The sequence below is a fragment of the Sorex araneus genome, chromosome 6, assembly GCF_027595985.1.
Source record: "Sorex araneus isolate mSorAra2 chromosome 6, mSorAra2.pri, whole genome shotgun sequence".
NCBI lineage: Eukaryota > Metazoa > Chordata > Mammalia > Eulipotyphla > Soricidae > Sorex > Sorex araneus.
Window position 1 is genome coordinate 149,183,723 of NC_073307.1, and position 17,777 is coordinate 149,201,499.

Here is a 17,777-nt window from a genome sequence, read left to right on the forward strand (position 1 = left end):
GGTTACTCCTGGCTCTGCACTCAAGAACTCCCCTTGGCAGTGCTCAGGGGACCATATGGGATGCTGGGAATGGAATCCGGGTCAGCTGTATGCAAGGCAAATGCCCTACCTGCTGTGCTATCACTGCAGCCCCAATCACTTAAAGTATTTTCCAATGCACAGGGAATTTGCAATAAGTATCCAACCGAGATTCATTGAACGAGCAAGTCTGAATTAGGTGGGGAAGGAGGGCAGGACTGGAAGGGCTTGAGGAGCCTGTGTGGGATGCCAGGAAATGAACTTGGGTCAGCTTTGTGCAAGGCAAGTGCCCTCCCCACTGTAGCATCACTCCTGGCCTGCAAGCCTTTGAAAGGCTCCAGAGGAGTGCTGGGCTCCCCAGATGGGAGGAACATGTGAGGAAAGAAGGTTCTAGGAAAGTTTTCCAACCGGAGTGGGCAGAATGGAAGTGGTGGCGCGTCTGGAGACGAAGAGGCTTGGGCAATGTGGGCATCAGCAGACGTGTGTCAGAGCGATGGCGGTGGTGACAGAGGGGAGGGGCACGGGAGAGAGCTGTGGTTTCAGGGGTAGCGTGAATGAGAGAATGCGTTAGCTGCCTGGAAATGGGAAATGAGAGGGAAGCATCCCTCAGGTATGATGTGGAAGGCACCGTTGGGAGGGTGACAGTGTCATCAAAGTATTTTCCAGTGGAAACAACCCTGCAGTGTGGTCCACAGAACTGTGCTCTGAGGGCTCTGGGGTTTGGGGAAAGGGACTGTGGGGTTTGATGGGAGGGTTCCTGGCACTGCTGTGGCCACCCTCATGGAGTGGCACTCACAAAATAATAACGTCGATGCTATTATAAATAAATAAAAAAAGAGGCATCTCCCAGGTTACATATACCTTCAAGATGCCTTTTTTTCACTTTTTATTTTTTTAATTAAAATTTTTTAAATTTTTTTTCTTTTTGGGTCACACCCGGCGATGCACAGGGGTTACTCCTGGCTTTGCACTCAGGAATTACCCCTGGCGGTGCTCAGGGGACCATATGGGATGCTGGGATTCGAACCTGGGTTGTCCGCGTGCAAGGCAAATGCCCTACCCACTGTGCTATTGCTCCAGCCCCTTTTTAAAAATTTTTATTAGTGAATTAGTGAGGTACAGTTACAAATTTATGAACTTTCATGTTTGCATTCTGTTTACATCCCTCCAAGAGTGCCCATTCTCCTTCACCAATGTTCCCAGTATCCCTCCCACCACCCCCACCCCAACCCCATCACCCCACCCTGCCACTGAGGCAGGGCATTCCCAAGATGCCTTTCGAAGGAGTGAGTTGCATCCCAAATCTAGGTCTAAATACTTTCCTTGGACTCATGAGTAAGGGGGTGGAAAATGTAACCCTGCACTCAGGAATTACTCCTGGCAGTGCTCAGAGGACCATATGGGATGCTGGGAATCGAACCCGGGTTGGCCGTGTGCAAAGCAAACGCCCTACCCTCTGTGCTATCGCTCCAGCCCCGGAAAAGGTAACTCTTGAGGAGACTCACAATCTCATCTTCTAACTATTGAATCACTTGATTATTTAAAGTGGTAAAATGGTGCCAGGTAATCCAATGGTTCTGGGTCTGGGTTCCTACACCAATGCCATTAAGTCAAGGCTACCTTGGTTTCTGGGCCATGCTTGGCTGTGCTCAGAACTTACTCCTGGCTCTGTGCACAGGGTGCTGTGGTAATCAGGGACCAAATGTGCTGCTGGGAGTCACATCTGGGAGTGTAAGGCAAGCACCTTGTCCATTGTGCAATCTCTCCAGCCTCAGAGGTGCCATACCTTGATTAAATTATCAATATTCCTTGTGATAAACATTGGGATCAATGGATCAATGTAATATCTCTGCTGTACTTGATATCTTTAGCACTTGAGTGCTTTTCTTCCTGTTTCCACCTGCAAAATGTCACTTTTCTTATTTTAATTTTCTTTCTAAAAAATGTAATCGCTCCGATTCTTGAAGCGCTAGCCTCCCACTGCTTTGTTGGATATCTAGATTGTTTTAGCTTTTGGTTGTCACTGTTACAAATCCACTGGGAGCCCTCCATGTTGGAATTTAAAGAAACCTAATATTCTGTTCACTATTTGGATGCTGAATTCAGAAGCACAGCAAAGACATAGGTGTGTGTGCTACTAAGAAAATGATAATGATAATGGTGATATGGCCTATAATTGACTGCCAGTTATATTCCAGATATTCTGGATCCCCAAAAAAGGCAAATTTATAAAACCAGACCTGATAGTATAAGGCACTCAAAACTTTTTTTTCTTTTTAATTTATTTTTATTTAGTTACAATGAAATTACAACGTTATTCATGATTGGATTTTAGGCATATGATGTTTCAACACCAATCCCTTCAACAGTGCCCACTTCTCTCCAACCATTCCCACCTCATTTGCTTCTTATCCCCCAGTTTGCTTCCACAAGAATCATATTTAAATGCATTTTTGCGATGTGATTTACAGTACTGTTGCTGTGATAATTTTTTTCCTTTTTTTGGGTCACACCCGGCATTGCACAGGGGTTACTCCTGGCTCATGCACTCAGGAATTCCTCCTGGTGGTGCTCAGGGGACCATACGGGATACTGGGAATTGAATGTGAGTCGGCCGTGTGCAAGGCAAATGCCCTATCCGCTGTGCTATCACTCCAGCCCCAGTTGCTGTGATAATTAAAATTTATTTGTAGGCACTCACATTATGGTCTAACAAAAGGAATGAAGTATTCCAAGTTTCTCATCCTGAATGGAGGGTTAGAATAGGAGGGCTAGCTTTTGTAGCTACCACCACACAAAAGGAAGCATCAGAGATGGAGGATAAAAGCTCCCTACTTGTCCTTAGTCGCTAATCAATGCTCTATTGCTACATGTTTAAAAACTGGCTCTACTAACTACTGACTAAATGAATAAAATTATGATGCATGTATATTGTAAAGTGGTTCACATTGTCTAATGTGCTTAAACTAGGCAAATTCACGTGACACCAGTGTTTGTTTATTGCAGGTCTCTCAGTGTCTTCCATTCAGGTCACCTGAAAGGATTCTAGGATGAGTAAAAATAATGTGACTGAGTTAATTATCGTCGGTCTTTTCCAGGACCCAGAGGTGCAGAGGGTGTGCTTCGTGCTGTTTCTTCCCGTGTACCTGGCCACCGTGGTGGGCAATGGTCTCATTGTTGTGACAGTCAACCTCAGTAAAAGTCTAAATTCCCCTATGTACTTCTTCCTTAACTACCTGTCCCTGGTAGAGATCATTTATGCTTCCACGGTTGTCCCAAAGTTCATCACAGACCTACTTGCCAAGATCAAAACCATCTCCCTGAAGGGCTGTCTAACTCAGATATTCTTCTTCCACTTCTTCGGAGTTACGGAGATCTTCCTGCTCACAGTCATGGCCTATGATCGCTATGTGGCCATCTGCAAACCCCTTCACTACACAACCATCATGAGCCGACCTGTGTGTCGCCTTCTGGTGGCCAGCTCTTGGCTGGGGGGCTTGGTTCACTCCATGGTTCAGATCTGTATCGCTGTGCAGTTACCTTTCTGTGGCCCCAATGTGATTGACCACTACTTCTGTGACCTCCAGCCACTATTCAAGATTGCCTGCACTGATACCTCCGTGGAGGATGTTATTGTGTTTGCCAACAGTGGATTATTTTCTATCTTCTCCTTTCTCCTCTTGGTGGCCTCTTACATTGTCATCTTGATCAACTTGCGGAAGCATTCAGCCGAGGGAAGGCGCAAAGCCCTCTCCACCTGTGCTTCTCACATCATGGTGGTCATCTTGTTCTTTGGACCTGCCATCTTCCTCTATATGCGACCTTCTGCCACCTCCACTGAGGACAAATTGATGGCTGTGTTCTACACGGTCATCACCCCCATGCTGAACCCCATCATCTATACACTCAGAAATAAAGAGGTGAAAATTGCCATGAAAAAGTTGTGGTGTAGAAAGGTGTGTTCAGGGATATAATAAAATAAAAATTTGAAAAGTAAGCAAGAACAGGTTAACTGGATATGGATCCTGATTTTGGTCAACAATGATGAATAAAACAAAAGTTAACCTATTTACTTATTTTCTGGTACTTTAGATGACCTCTTTATAGTCTTTGGTTTCTGTATATATTTTGGAAAACAGTCATGTTGTAGCTGTCTGTAATTTGTAAAATAGAATGTTGAAAAATAGAGCTTGTTTCACATTTTTGGTTATTGTGCAAAGTGCAGACTTAAGGGTGTAATCACCTTGACTGGGCTCTTCACCCAATCATCTTCTATCATATACATATGTGTGTATAAATGTTCATCACTGTACCTCTCGGTGTTAATGTTCTGTGACCATTGGAGATTGTTTATATGATTATCTTATAGGAACTTCAGAGAAATTTTCTCTTGGATTTGGTGCCCAAATAGCATGATTACAAATATATAAAATTCCACCAATGGAACTTTAATGGAAATAAGGTACTATTAGAGCTAAAATATATCCTGGAGGCTGATATACAATAAAATTAAAATCTATATATTAATCTGATAAATTTGATAAAACTCTTTTTGGATAGATGTTTTCAAGCACTGAGATACTACTTCAGTGAAATCTAAACTGTTGTCTCTTTATATGTGGATTGTAAGCTTAAGAATGGATTTTTATATGTTTAAATGGTTGAAAAAATAAAAACAACATTTTTTAACACTTGCTTACTGTATGTAATTTTTGCATACAAATTTTACTTACAAAGTAAATAAAATATATTTATTTTACCATTTAAATACTGTTATTATACTTTCAATTATTGGTAATTATATTTTTTTGCAAATATCATTCCAACACCACACCTATCTCTGGATTTCCTGCTTTCCTCTACCAGTAAAATTCAAATTCTAGGGCTGGAGCGATAGCACAGTGGGTAGGGCATTTGCCTTGCATGCGGCCAACCCAGGTTCAATTCCCAGCATCCCATACGGTCCCCTGAGCACTGCCAGGAGTGATTCCTGAATGCAAGCCAGGAATCACCCCTGTGCATCGCCAGGTGTGACCCAAAAACCAAAAAAAAAAATCAAACTCAAATTCTAGTGTCCATAAATGAAGTGGCACTGGTTTTTACTCATATCCTTTGTGTATGTCAGTAATGTGTCAGAGAGTGCATATGTTTTCAAAGACTTTATGTTATTTTTGTCTTAACAAGTTTTAATAATGAATTTTATTGACCCAACATTGATTTGCAGTACTATAAATTTGTGGAGTCCAATTTCACATCTCTTGACACGTATTACCTTTACCTTCACCCGACTTGCCACCAAAGTTCTTCTGCCATTACACTACCACCATGATTATGTCCCTCAGCCCCACCCAGGTGGATAGTGTAAAAGTGGTAGTTGTCACCTGTGCACGTGGTCAGAGAACAAAGGAAAGCAGGGGAAAAAAAAACAACAGTGAGCACCGAGTGGACTGTGTTACAGGGACCTCAGCCGACCTCATGCTCAGTCGTCATACACTGGATTGAACACAGTGTGGGACAGGAACTGGTGACTGTACCCTGGGAATAGAGAGATCCCTGGGCAGGGCTGAACCTCCTTAAATAAAACCAGGAAATTTGAATCTCATAAACATCTGGAGTTTAATATGCTAATTTCCAGGTCACACCCCATAGGAAACTACTGTTTTCTTTCATCATTGTGCATTTGTTTCCTCCCTTTTTTGGCTTATTAAGGTAGAATCATGAATCACTCAGTGTGTTTGAGATTCAAATTAGAGTCTGTCTCGTTATATCAGTGTATTATGTATCACTGTTGTCCTGTTGCTCATCGATTTGCTTGAGTGGGTGCCAGTAATGTCTCCATTCGTCCCTGTCATGTTCAGGGTCAGAGGAATGAGGCCCATTATTGTTACTGCTTTTGGCATATCAAATATAGCACGGGTAGCTTCTGCATTGCTCTCTTCCAGGAGCTTTGTTTTATAGTCTCTGGGTCTTGGCCATTGATGAGATTACATGGTATGGGGGTGGGGGTTGTGCAGTTTGTGGGTGTGACTCCCAAGCTACCGGAAAACTGGGAATCTGGGTGAAGGAGGCACACTCCTGATCCGAGCAGGCTTGGAGTTCTCAGCGACGGGTCCCTCATATCTGGATTCCTCTGCTGGTTCCCTCATAGGTGAGGCTATTCCGAGCATGTAGAGAGTGGGTGAGTGGCCTTGAGCATGGCTGTGGCTGGGTTCTGGAGGTTTTCGGCTGCCGGGACTCTGCTTGGGGAGGGGAAGTAGACTCAACCCGCTCTCCCTCTGAGGGGACTCCCGTGAAAACAGCCTGGCTCAGGGGCAGGAGATTCTGCCCTCATTATAGCATTATTTACTTTTTTATTTTTAGAAGATTAAAAAATTAAATCACTGTGATACAGACTCTTACAAAGCTGTTCATGATTAGGTTTCAGTCATACAATGTTCCAACACCCATCCCTCCACCAGTGTATGTTTCCAAGCACCAGTGTCCCCAGTTTCCCTCTCATCACCCCCTCTCCCCCGGTCCCCAGCCTGCCTTTATAGCAGGAACTTTTTTCTCTCTCTTTCTGTCCATTATATCTTTATATCTTTAAAAAGTTTCCCATTTTCCCTAGCCATCCATGGATGAAGTTCTATAGTTTTGCATAATATAGTATGAATTTCTATACTGACTTTTTGAGATGCTCTTCCCTTCTTCCATATGCTAAATAAATTCTCTTCATCTTTCACTATCAGCTCATAACCTTTTTAGATATTGCAAGGCATTATTATGTACTTCAACACCTTAATGAAAGAAGTCTTGATTTGTTTCATTACAGATCAGTTTGTTCAAATTACTGCTCCCAGTGACAGTTTGGTGGCTAACACATACAATCTGACTGAAATAGCTTTTTCTGGCACTTTCTCCCAATCAGAAGCCGCAGGAAGCTTACTATGTGGTATTTCCACCACCCACAGTGGTTATGCTAGGAAATCTCCTCATGGTGTTCACTGTCATGACCAGAAGTCTTGGTTGCCCAGGTGTTTCTTCCTGAGCTGTCACCACCCATCCTTTGCCGAGATCTTAATCCCTTCTACTTCAGCCCCAGACTGCTCTCAAAGAAAGCCATTTCTCCGTGGGGTGACACAGCTCTCCCTGCCCTCCACCCTTCTATTCTTTGGTGGCATTGATTATTGCGTTGTCCCTAAGACAACACAGGTGTGCACTTTCCTGGGAGAACGAGGCGAGTGGGAACTCCTTTGCCCTAGTACATCTCATTTTATGCCTGTCCTTCTTTCTGTGGCCCCGGTGGAATTGGCCACCACTTCTATGATGTACTTCCTCTTCTAAACTTGCCCGATGGACACCTTCCCAGCAGCACTGCTAATGGTTGCTGGGGGAAGACTCCTGATCACAGTCAGCTTTGTGCTCCTCTTCCTCTTCTGTTCGGTCATCCTGCCTTGTCTGAGAACTCAAAGCTCTGAGAGGCAGTGCAGTCATTTATCCACACGTGGGTCTCATATCATTGTGGTTACTTTATTTTTAGAGGTGACACCTTCCAGTATCTGAAAGGTTCAACAACTTGACCGAATTCTCATTAAAAGTGATTAAAACAGATTTAGATTCTCTTACCAAGTCATGGTTTAATTGAAGTTTTCCCTGACAGGGAAAAAATTCCATGGGGATGTTGTTCCCTTGATTATTGTGTGTGCCTGATTTATTTTAAATAGTTCAAGGATGTGGGAATTTAATCACAACCTTGGACTTTCAAGTAGTCAGGTAGGTTTTCTATATGATAAAAAGATCTCAAAGTCTCCCCAATTGAATCTTTCTGTGATTTTTGTTTATTTCTTAGATATTATAAATCCAAAAATCAATCCAGGTGCCGATGGCTTGAGTTTTCCTTTTCTCAGTCTTTTTTTGGTGATTTATCTTAGCCACAATCTCCTTTGTTATTTAAGGGCATCCAGGAACATTGGTGATTGGCGATCCTTGAACTGCAACATTATTACCTGGGGTTAATACTGTTTACTCAGGAGCATCGGAAAATAACCTGGTGTTGAAAAGCAATTCAACTAGTGTAAACACTGATTTCTGGCTTGCTGTCCCGGTAAATATTTAATGAGTATCCTGGAGCCCAATTTTACCTTGCTCAGTCATTGGCTCAGTCATTTCACTTGGTAACATAAGAGGTTAGAATTATGGGTCTATAGACTCTGTTTAGTCAAAGTAGTTGAGTTGAGTGGCCTGGATTTTGCTGATTCAAGAGCATCAGTGAAAGATGGGGTGGGTGGTAATAGTGATCAAAGCACCGTTCTGGTCCAGAGACCAGAAGTCCCAAAAAGGAGGAATCCAACACTTCACTCCATCCCAGTTTTTCCAAGCCAAAGCATCACCTCGAGCAATTATGTGTTTTAGCAGTGTGGCTAGCTCCAGAGGGATACTGGGGGCACTTGAGTATTTTGTGATCCATCTGGGCTGATTCTTTGTTTGGAAGCAGAACAAAATTGCACCAGATTTTTTTTTCATGAAATATTGGCAGTATGGCTGGAAATAAGATGCAGAGTTTCTAAACAGTCACAGAAGACTGGGAAAGTCAGTTCCTTTTTGACTGCAAGTTTTCATTTCTAAATAAGGTGCTTGGGTCTGATGCTTAAAGAAGGGGGATGAATTAAATTGATTTGTTTTTATTGTAAAACAGATATGTATATGAAATTTGGTGATTTTTTGCAGTCCTTTCCAACTTTGGAATCTTGTAAGGTACCATTTTGGAAGTGGGAGTTCATGATTGGGTGGAAGGGCCATTATTGACTCTGGAGCAGTCTTACTGGACTGGAATCACTCTCTAAATTTATCTCTGGCTCTCTTGTGTTCCAGTCCATTATGTTCAGTCCATTATGTTCAGTCTACTATGTTCCAGTCCAGACCTTCACAGGTCCCCTAATGTAAAGTCTAGTCCACATGCTCAAATGCCTATTTAGGCTCTTACATGTCTGTTCCATTTTCTTTTCATACTTTGCACTGAAGCATCACTGTGGGGAGAGAGGAAGCATTTATTGCTTTGTTTTTTGGTTTTAGAGTCACACCTGGTGTGCTTAGGGCTTACTCTTGGCTCTGTGTTCAGAGAATCACTCCTGGAAGTACTTGGGGAACCCATATGTGGTGCCAGGGATTGAATCTGGGTTGACCATGTGCAGGACAAGTGCTCTTCCTGCTATCCCATCACTGTGGTTCTGGGAAGCATTTCTTATAGGGTCAATGGGATATTAATGGGGATGGATGAGGATTGAGGTAGCGGGGATAGGAATAATGCAGTAAGGTCAGATGTGTCAGAGAAGGAGTAGGTGACTTTGATTTAAAAGGTAACTTTGAGGGGCCGGAGCGATAGCACAGCGGGTAGGGCGTTTGCCTTGCATGCGGCTGACCCGGGTTCGATCCCCGGCATCCCATATGGTCCCCCAAGTACCGCCAGGAGTAATTCCTGAGTGTAAAGCCAGGAGTAACCCCTGAGCATCGCTGGGTTGTGACCCAAAAAGCAAAAAAAAAAAATAAAAGGTAACTTTGATTAAAAAAATGCTTATACATTGTTAGCATACAATCCGGGAAAGCTAGACCTTAAACCATCCTCCTGAGTGTTCAGACTGATCATATTGTGTTCCTCCATATTTTTAATAGATACAAATAACATATGCCCAGATGAAAGGTATGTGTTTTTCTGAAAGCAAATAAAAAAATCACTTGTAGTCCTAAGAAAAGGAAATATTTAATTTTAACTCTGTTTAAGTGGTACATGCTAAGCCATTTCTTGGAGTTGTGGTTAAAAACCACAAAATCTATGACTAAGTTGCTTTGATTAAAATTCTTGTTCTATTGTTGTGTAACCTCTGGCTAGTTAATTTATTTATCTATTCTCCTGTTTTTGAAAACAGAGGTGATAATAATAATACCCATGTCACCGATCTGAATGATAATTAAAAGGTATAGAGTGTATGGCCTAGTACTATTGAAAAGATAGTATTGAAAAGATAGTAATGATCAACTAATATATAATGAATAACAAAGATTGAAAAAATAATACAAAATAATTTGGAATATTATTATGTCCTTTAGTAGAATATACAGATACAAAATATGATTATAAAATCATCTTAATTATTATAAGTGTGATTTTATATATATATATATATATACCATCAGAATGCAAGGTGTATATATCTTTGTTATAGTAGTGTGGTTTCTCAGTCCAGAAAGAATACATGTTGTGCACGAAGAAGCATATAGCCCATTGGGTCAGGAAAAACATCTGGGGAGTGACAAAAGGGTGCAAAGGTTAGCAACAGCCACTTCAAGAAGGACCTGGATTTTCATATTCTAATTATTATAGTTTTTGGATGGAGTGATAGCACAGTGGATAGGGCATTTGCCTTGCATGGGGCCAACCTGGGTTCGATTCCTTCGTCCCTCTTGGAGAGCCTGGCAAGCTACCGAGAGTCTCTCGCCCGCACAGAAGAGCCTGGCAAGCTACCTGTGGCATATTCGATATGCCAAAAACAGTAACAACAAGTCTCACAATGGAGATGTTACTGGTGCCCGCTCGAGCAAATCGATGAGCAATGGGATGACAGTGATACAGTGACAATAGTTTGTTTATGCTATGTTCAATGGGAAGGTATTGACAGAGTTTAGAGAGTAAAGAGACATAGTAAGATTTACATTTAAAGATATTCTCCCAAGTATTCTCCAATACACTGAGAAGATACAATGGATTGGAGTGTTAAAGGCAAGCTTTATTGAGCAAGGCAGCCTGAATTAGAGGGAGGCCACGACGGAAAGAGACAGAAGAGGCCAAGTCTATAGAAGGGGGACTAGCACTGGGGTGGGGAGAGCAGGAAAGACTGTCCACTGAGCTGAGAGCACCGACTGGAACAGGGGAGAGTTGAAGTTTCGTGAGTAAGAGGGGACTGGTTGAGGTAGTTCATTCAAACTGAAAGACTTTCGCAGTGAGCCAGAGGAGTTCAGCGTCCCCCGGGTAGTCTAGAACAATGGAGCATGAGAGGAACGATGGTCCTCGGACACAGTTTTCCAACTGGGCAGGACAGAGGTGATGGAGCATCTGGAGAATAAAAGGCTTGGGTTACATGGGCATCAGCAGACGTGTGTCAGGAGCGATGGCAGTGATGACGGAGGGAAGAGGCATGAAAGATACGGCCGGGTAGTAATGTGGATAAGAAAATATTTCAACTGTCTGCAAGTGGGAAATAAAAGGGGAGCATAGATTAGCTATGACATTGAAGGCACCATGAAGGTTGACAGTGTCACCAAGCTGTCCTCAGATCGCATCGCCTCCAGATCTCCTTTGTCTTATTACTTGCAGCCCTGATCTAGGTCTAAATCCTAATTGTTTGATTTTCATTTTCCTGACAACACTTTTTCATATTCCTACTGGACATTACAACTGGATATCTTCAGGAGAGTTTTTGTTTTTAACTCTCCATTTTTGGGATGAAATAGTATTATTATTTTGGTTGTCATTAAAGTTGTAAGAACTTATATATCTTGGAGATTAGCCCTTTAGATGATGTATCCTATACAAATATTTTCTCCCAAGTTTTTTTTTTCCCCAGACAAAAACATTTTAAAATACTATGAATTTAAATGCTACGTAACTGTATAACCTAAACTGTAATTTTATTAAGAAAAGGCTTTTGGATTCATGTGCTGGGCTGCGCTAGAGGTAATTTTTGAGGAGTTTCACAGTTTTATCATCTAACCATTCAACAATTTGATTTTCTAAATTTTGAAAACGAAGTTATGATGGAGGGACGAGGGAAGAACTAATAATGATTAATTATTAATCATTATTAATTATTAATAATTATGATGGAGGGAAGAACTAATGATGATTAATTAATTGTCAATCATTAATTATATCAATCAATTATTAATTATTAATATAAAATCATTATTTTATGTGATGATTAATAAAAATAATTAATTTTCATAATGATTATGGGTCTTTGTGCAAACACAAATGCTCCTAATGTCAAGGGTATTGTTACAGGTGACTTGTATGAAGTGGGGCATAGAGGGGTAGCAGAGTTGAGTATTACCTTTCTCTTTATGTACCTTGGTCAACTGGGAAATTCTTGAGGGGTTAGAACTGATTTGATGAGAATACACTATGAGCATCCTTTATGGCACAGATGCTTGTTCCTCACCAGCTCCACCCAGCAGTCATCAAACTGCACCTTGAGTCCCTCTTGATCTTCATAGCATAGGAATTAATCTCTATCACATGATTTATTGGGGGAGCTATGGCTTTATCTGGAGAGAAGAACTTTCTCTTTTATTTTTCAGTACAATAAATTCAATCTTAACCTCTGCCTAACTTGGTCTACTGCCTGCTTTCATGAAAAAGAATTCCAGGAAGGAGACAATTAATGGCATAAAATAAGTTTATTTAGGAAATATTAAGGGAGAGAAAGAGAGTTACACAGTCAAGAGAGAATGCAGGTTTCTTCAGAGCATAGAGAGTAGAAATATTGTTACACATAGTGAGTGGAGAAGTGGATGAACCCTTGTGATGGACAATAAATGCCATACAGTCAAAGAAAGGAATTATACATCTGAGGCAGAGATGTGGGCAACACCAGACAGGGGAAGTGCAGCAAGAGTACACATCTCAGACAGGGATGAGGTGACCACAAATTGGGGAAATTCTCTGTCCTACCGAGCGATAGCACGGCGGGTATGGCGTTTGCCCTGCATGCCGTCGGCCTGGGTTTGATTTCTCTGTCCCTCTCAGAGAGTCTGGCAAGCTACCCAAGAGCATCCTGCCTGCAGGGCAGAGCCTGATAAGCTACCCATGACGTATTCAATATGCCAAAAACAGTAAAAAGAAGTCTCACAATGGAGATGTTACTGGTGCCTGCTCAAGCAAATCGATGAACAATGGGATGACGATGCAGTGCTAAGGTTTTCTTAAGGTTTTATATGGTTTTCTTGCCAAGGAGTACTTGATACTGTTGACAGTCCTCTTTGATATTATTACATGCTTTTGTTGCTGTAGTCAGAAACTGTTCTCCCTGGCAGGGGTCCAGCCATCTCTAGAGTCTTATCAGCCTCAGTTCCTGTAGTTACAAAATCAGTACAGTTGCATGATTTTGGGGGGTTACTTTATGGGTAGTGACAGTTACTTCTTTGTTTTTATTACTTGCTTCTTTGGTTTCATCGAATCTTAGTTTATTACTTGCTAAGGATTAATCAAAAATGCTCTCCCTGCTTTATGTCCTCCATTCTAGATATTTCACCTCCTTAAAATTTTAAGGTGTACATGGGTGAAGGTCTTTCTTCTGGAGCTACTTCTTGCTAGACTGTCGTCCCTGCCTGTGGGTTAGAGTGAAATCTTGTGCTACATAAGTTTTAATGGGATCCAGGCAGTGGATTGGTTGAGTTTTGAAGTTGTCTATGGGAGGGAGAGAAGGAAGGGGGAGAAGAGAGGGAGGGAGAGAGATACAGTGAGAGAGACAGAGAGAGACAGAGGCAGAGAGACAGAGAGAAAGAAAAGAGAAGAGAAGAGAGAAGAGAGAGAGAGATCAGATAAATCAGAAACAGGAATACATTTTAAAACTGATTAGATTCTGGAGGGCGAATGGTTTTCTCTGACTTATGGAGGGCAGGTTTTTAAGGAAACAAAGCAATGGTCACAGCATGAACTTTGGTTTCATTCTTTTGCAAACTGATGAGTTTTCTGTAAAAGAAGTGTAAGTTCCTGTTTGTGTTGATGCTCAATAAAAAGATATGTTTAGGTAAAAATATACTACTTAGCTTTTTTGAGGAGAATAATAATAGAATAATGTCCAGTTTTTCTTGAGAAGATATTTTAGGTGTTTGATGGGTTCATGTGTGTGGTTGTGATACGTTCTGTCATTTGGTTGGCATAGATAGAACTGATTTTTATCTGGGAAAGATGAACCCAGATAGCAATTTCATTAGTTTTATAATATTGGAAGTGATCAGGACAACTTGGTAGATACTTTCCACTTAGGTAGTAGTTGATCTGAAGGGTTCTTGGAGGTCAGAATCTTTCACAAATTTGACCAGTGGGGTAAAAGGTGTTAACAGTAAATAGTACAAATGCTTCTTTGTGGAAAGAATAATTATTAGTGAGGAGAGGATTCTCTGAGGCAAAGATAAAGAAAGAATTTAGGAATGTAAATGTGTCATGGTAACTCTGAAATAGGGAACATTAAAATGCAATTAATAGTACAAATGTAGGCTGTGGACTCCAGTGATATCCCAAATTTAGAGTTTTGTGTAGTGAATTTGAAAGAACCCTGGATGGAAATAAGATATCCTGGTTCTAAATGTCCATTGACAGATGAATGGAAAAAGAAATTATATATGCCTGCTCGAGTAAATTGATGAATAATGGGATGATAGCGATATAGTGATATATATACATGTATAATACACACACACACACACACATATATATATATACTTCTCAGCTATAATAATAGACAAAATCCTTTTAAAAAATAAGTTTGATGGAATAAGAGGATAGCAAGTTAAGTGAAGTAAGTCAGAGGGAGAAACAATGCAAGGTAATGGACAAAGATAATTGAAACAAACTCCTCGGCCCTGAAACAGAACTGAGGGTACCAAGGGAGGGAAGGGATTTGGGGTGGGGAGGGATGGACCAACCAACATTGCCATTATTATAAAAATCAACAAATAAGAGAAGGAAAAATATAACCCGGTTCTGAATCTGATAATTTATACTTTTGCTTGATACTGGGTAAATAAATATTTCACAGAAAAAAATATACATATAGAAAATATTTGGGTCCTACCCTACAATGCTTAATAGTCACTCTTGGCTCTGTGTGCAGGAATTACTCCTGGGGGTGCTCAGGGACCCTATGAGATGCAGGGGATTGAACCTGGGTTCAGTGAGTGCTAAGCAAGCACCTTACCTAAAATAAAATAAAAGTCCTAAAATATGAAATATTTCACCGTCCCTGTCATCCCATTGCTCATCGATTTGCTCCAGCAGGCACCAGTAACGTCTCCATTGTGAGACTTGTTTTTGGCATATAGAATACACCACGGGTAGCTTGCCAGGCTCTGCCGTGGGGGCGAGATACTCTCGGTAACTTGCCGGGCTCTCCGAGAGGGATGGAGGAATCGACCCGGATCAGCCATGTGCAAGGCAAACGCCCTACCGCTGTGCTATCGGTCCAGTCCATAGAATATTTAACTTATATAAATTGTTATTAGACTTTAATATTGATGCTAAATGAATCAATATTGGTTAAATAAATGAAATTATGATGCATGTATATTGTAAAGTGGCTCACACTATCTAAGGTAAATTCTTTTATTTTTTTCCGGGTTGAAGGTGCTTTTCTTTCTTCTTCTTCTTCTTCTTCTTTTTTTAATTAGTGAATCACCATGGGGTACTGTTATATACTTACAAACTTTCATGTTTGCGTTTCAGTCATACAATGATTGGGTACCCATCCCTCCACCAGTGCCCATTCTCCCCCACCAATGATCCCAGTATCCCTCCCACCCCCTCTCTTCCCCCTCCCCACCACCCCATCTTGCTTCTTAAATTCTTTAATTGTGCAAATTCGTGTGACATCAGTGTTTGTTTATTGCAGGTCTCTCAGTGCCTTCCATTCAGGTCACCTGAACAGACTCTAGGATGAGTAAAAATAATGTGACTGAGTTAATTGTCATCGGTCTTTTCCAGGACCCAGGGGTGCAGAAGGTGTGTTTTGTGTTGTTTCTTCCCGTGTACCTGGCCACCGTAGTGGGGAATGGCCTCATAGTTGTGACAGTCAACTTCAGTAAGAGTCTGGGTTCGCCCATGTACTTCTTCCTTAGTTACCTGTCCCTGGTGGAGATCAGTTACTCTTCCACTGTTGTCCCTAAATTCATCACAGACCTACTTGCCAAGATCAAAACCATCTCCCTCAAGGGCTGTCTGACTCAGATATTCTTCTTCCACTTCTTCGGAGTTACGGAGATCTTCCTGCTCACAGTCATGGCCTATGATCGCTATGTGGCCATCTGCAAACCCCTCCACTACACAACCATCATGAGCCGACCTGTGTGTCGCCTTCTGGTGGCCAGCTCCTGGCTGGGGGGCTTGGTTCACTCCATGGTTCAAATCTTTGTCACTATCCAGTTACCTTTCTGTGGCCCCAATGTGATCGACCATTATTTCTGTGACCTCCATCCCTTATTTAAGATTGCCTGCACTGATACCTCCGTGGAGGGGATTATTGTGTTGTCCAACAGTGGATTAATCTCTGTCGTCTCCTTCCTCCTCTTGGTGACTTCTTACATTGTCATCTTGGTCAATTTGAGGAACCATTCAGCCGAGGGAAGGCGCAAAGCTCTCTCCACCTGTGCTTCTCACGTCACCGTGGTCCTCTTGTTCTTTGGACCTGCCATGTTCCTCTACATGCGGCCCTCCTCCACTTTCACTGAGGACAAACTGGTGGCTGTGTTCTACACGGTCATCACCCCCATGCTGAACCCCATCATCTACACACTCAGAAATAAAGAGGTGAAAAATGCCGTGAGGAATTTGTGGTGTAAAAAGGCAAATTCAGGGTGAAATAAATGAAACCTTAAAAATAAATGAGCAAAGCCAGGTTGACCATATATATATTATATGTGTAGTGTGTGTGTGTGTGTGTGTGTGTGTGTGTGTATCTTTGTAAACACACATTTATTTAGATTTTGGCCAACTATGACAAATAGAGTAAATGTTAATCTTCTTATGTTTTGTGTTAGAGTTTAGATGGACTTTGTGTAGTCTGTCATATCAATCATCAGTTAGTAGCAATATGTATTTCTGAATATGTTGAAAATTGAGCCATTTCTCTCCTCTTTTCAGTAGGCTATTGTTTACATATACTTAAAAGCATAGTCACTTTGGCTGGACTGTTCACTGAATCACCTTAAGTTTTTTCACTGTGACCCTTCCCATTGTGGCATGTAGAAAGATTGTGGCTTGGAAATTGTCACTATTTTGTTTAGCAGTATGATCTTGTAGAAACATCAGGAAAGGTTTTGTACTTTATTTGGCACCATTAACATGATTAAATCACTTGTAACTCAAAGTAGAAACTTTATTTCACTGTTAGAATGGAAATATGTCCTGGAACTGAAATATAATAAAATTAGCATTAATCAAATAAATATTAATTTAAATAATTTTGTAAGTTCCTACAATTCTGGAGTGCTGAGCAATAGCACAGCATGTAGGGCATTTGCCTTACCCATGGCCAACCCAGGTTTGATTCATCCGCCCCTCTCGGAGAGCCCAGCAAGCTACCGAGAGTATCCTGCCGCACGGCAGAAACTGGCAAGCCCCCCGTGGCATATTTGATGTGCCAAAACAGTAACAAGTCTGACAATGGATACATTACTGGTGCCTGCTCGAACAAGTCGGTGAACAACGGGATGACAGTGCTACAGTGCTACAATTCTGGAATGTGTGTACTGAGATATTACTTCAGTGAAATATGGCCTATTGACTCGATATATGATTTGAAAGCTAAGAATTATTTTTACATATGTAAATGGTTAAAACAATCAAAAGAGTAATATTTTGCAACATATGCCTGTTGATAGAATTCAAACTTTTACTGGTCTACCCCCACAGCCTCTATGTGCTTGTATGTGTGTGTGTTTTTATATGTGTGTGTGTATGTGTGTGTATTATAGTGGTAAAATTTGGGTAGTGTCGGTGTATGTTACAAAGG

At 41.4% G+C, this 17,777-nt stretch overlaps 2 protein-coding genes across 2 annotated transcripts; both read left to right on the forward strand.

Moving 5' to 3' along the window:
• The first annotated feature begins 3,068 nt into the window (after nt 1-3,068).
• LOC129405970 (olfactory receptor 4B1-like) lies at nt 3,069-3,992 on the forward strand. The gene has a single exon (XM_055143692.1). It carries the CDS (start codon nt 3,069-3,071, stop codon nt 3,990-3,992), a length of 924 nt encoding a protein of 307 aa, XP_054999667.1.
• Nucleotides 3,993-15,703: 11,711 nt separating this feature from the next.
• Nucleotides 15,704-16,624, forward strand: LOC129405722 (olfactory receptor 4B1-like). The gene has a single exon (XM_055142882.1). The coding sequence runs from the start codon at nt 15,704-15,706 to the stop codon at nt 16,622-16,624; it is 921 nt and encodes a 306-aa protein (XP_054998857.1).
• Nucleotides 16,625-17,777: the final 1,153 nt, after the last annotated feature.

Bases quoted from the DNA above. Each gene is read 5' to 3' on its own strand.
- LOC129405970 (XM_055143692.1), top strand. From the start codon at position 3,069: ATGAGTAAAAATAATGTGACTGAGTTAATTATCGTCGGTCTTTTCCAG.
- LOC129405722 (XM_055142882.1), top strand. From the start codon at position 15,704: ATGAGTAAAAATAATGTGACTGAGTTAATTGTCATCGGTCTTTTCCAG.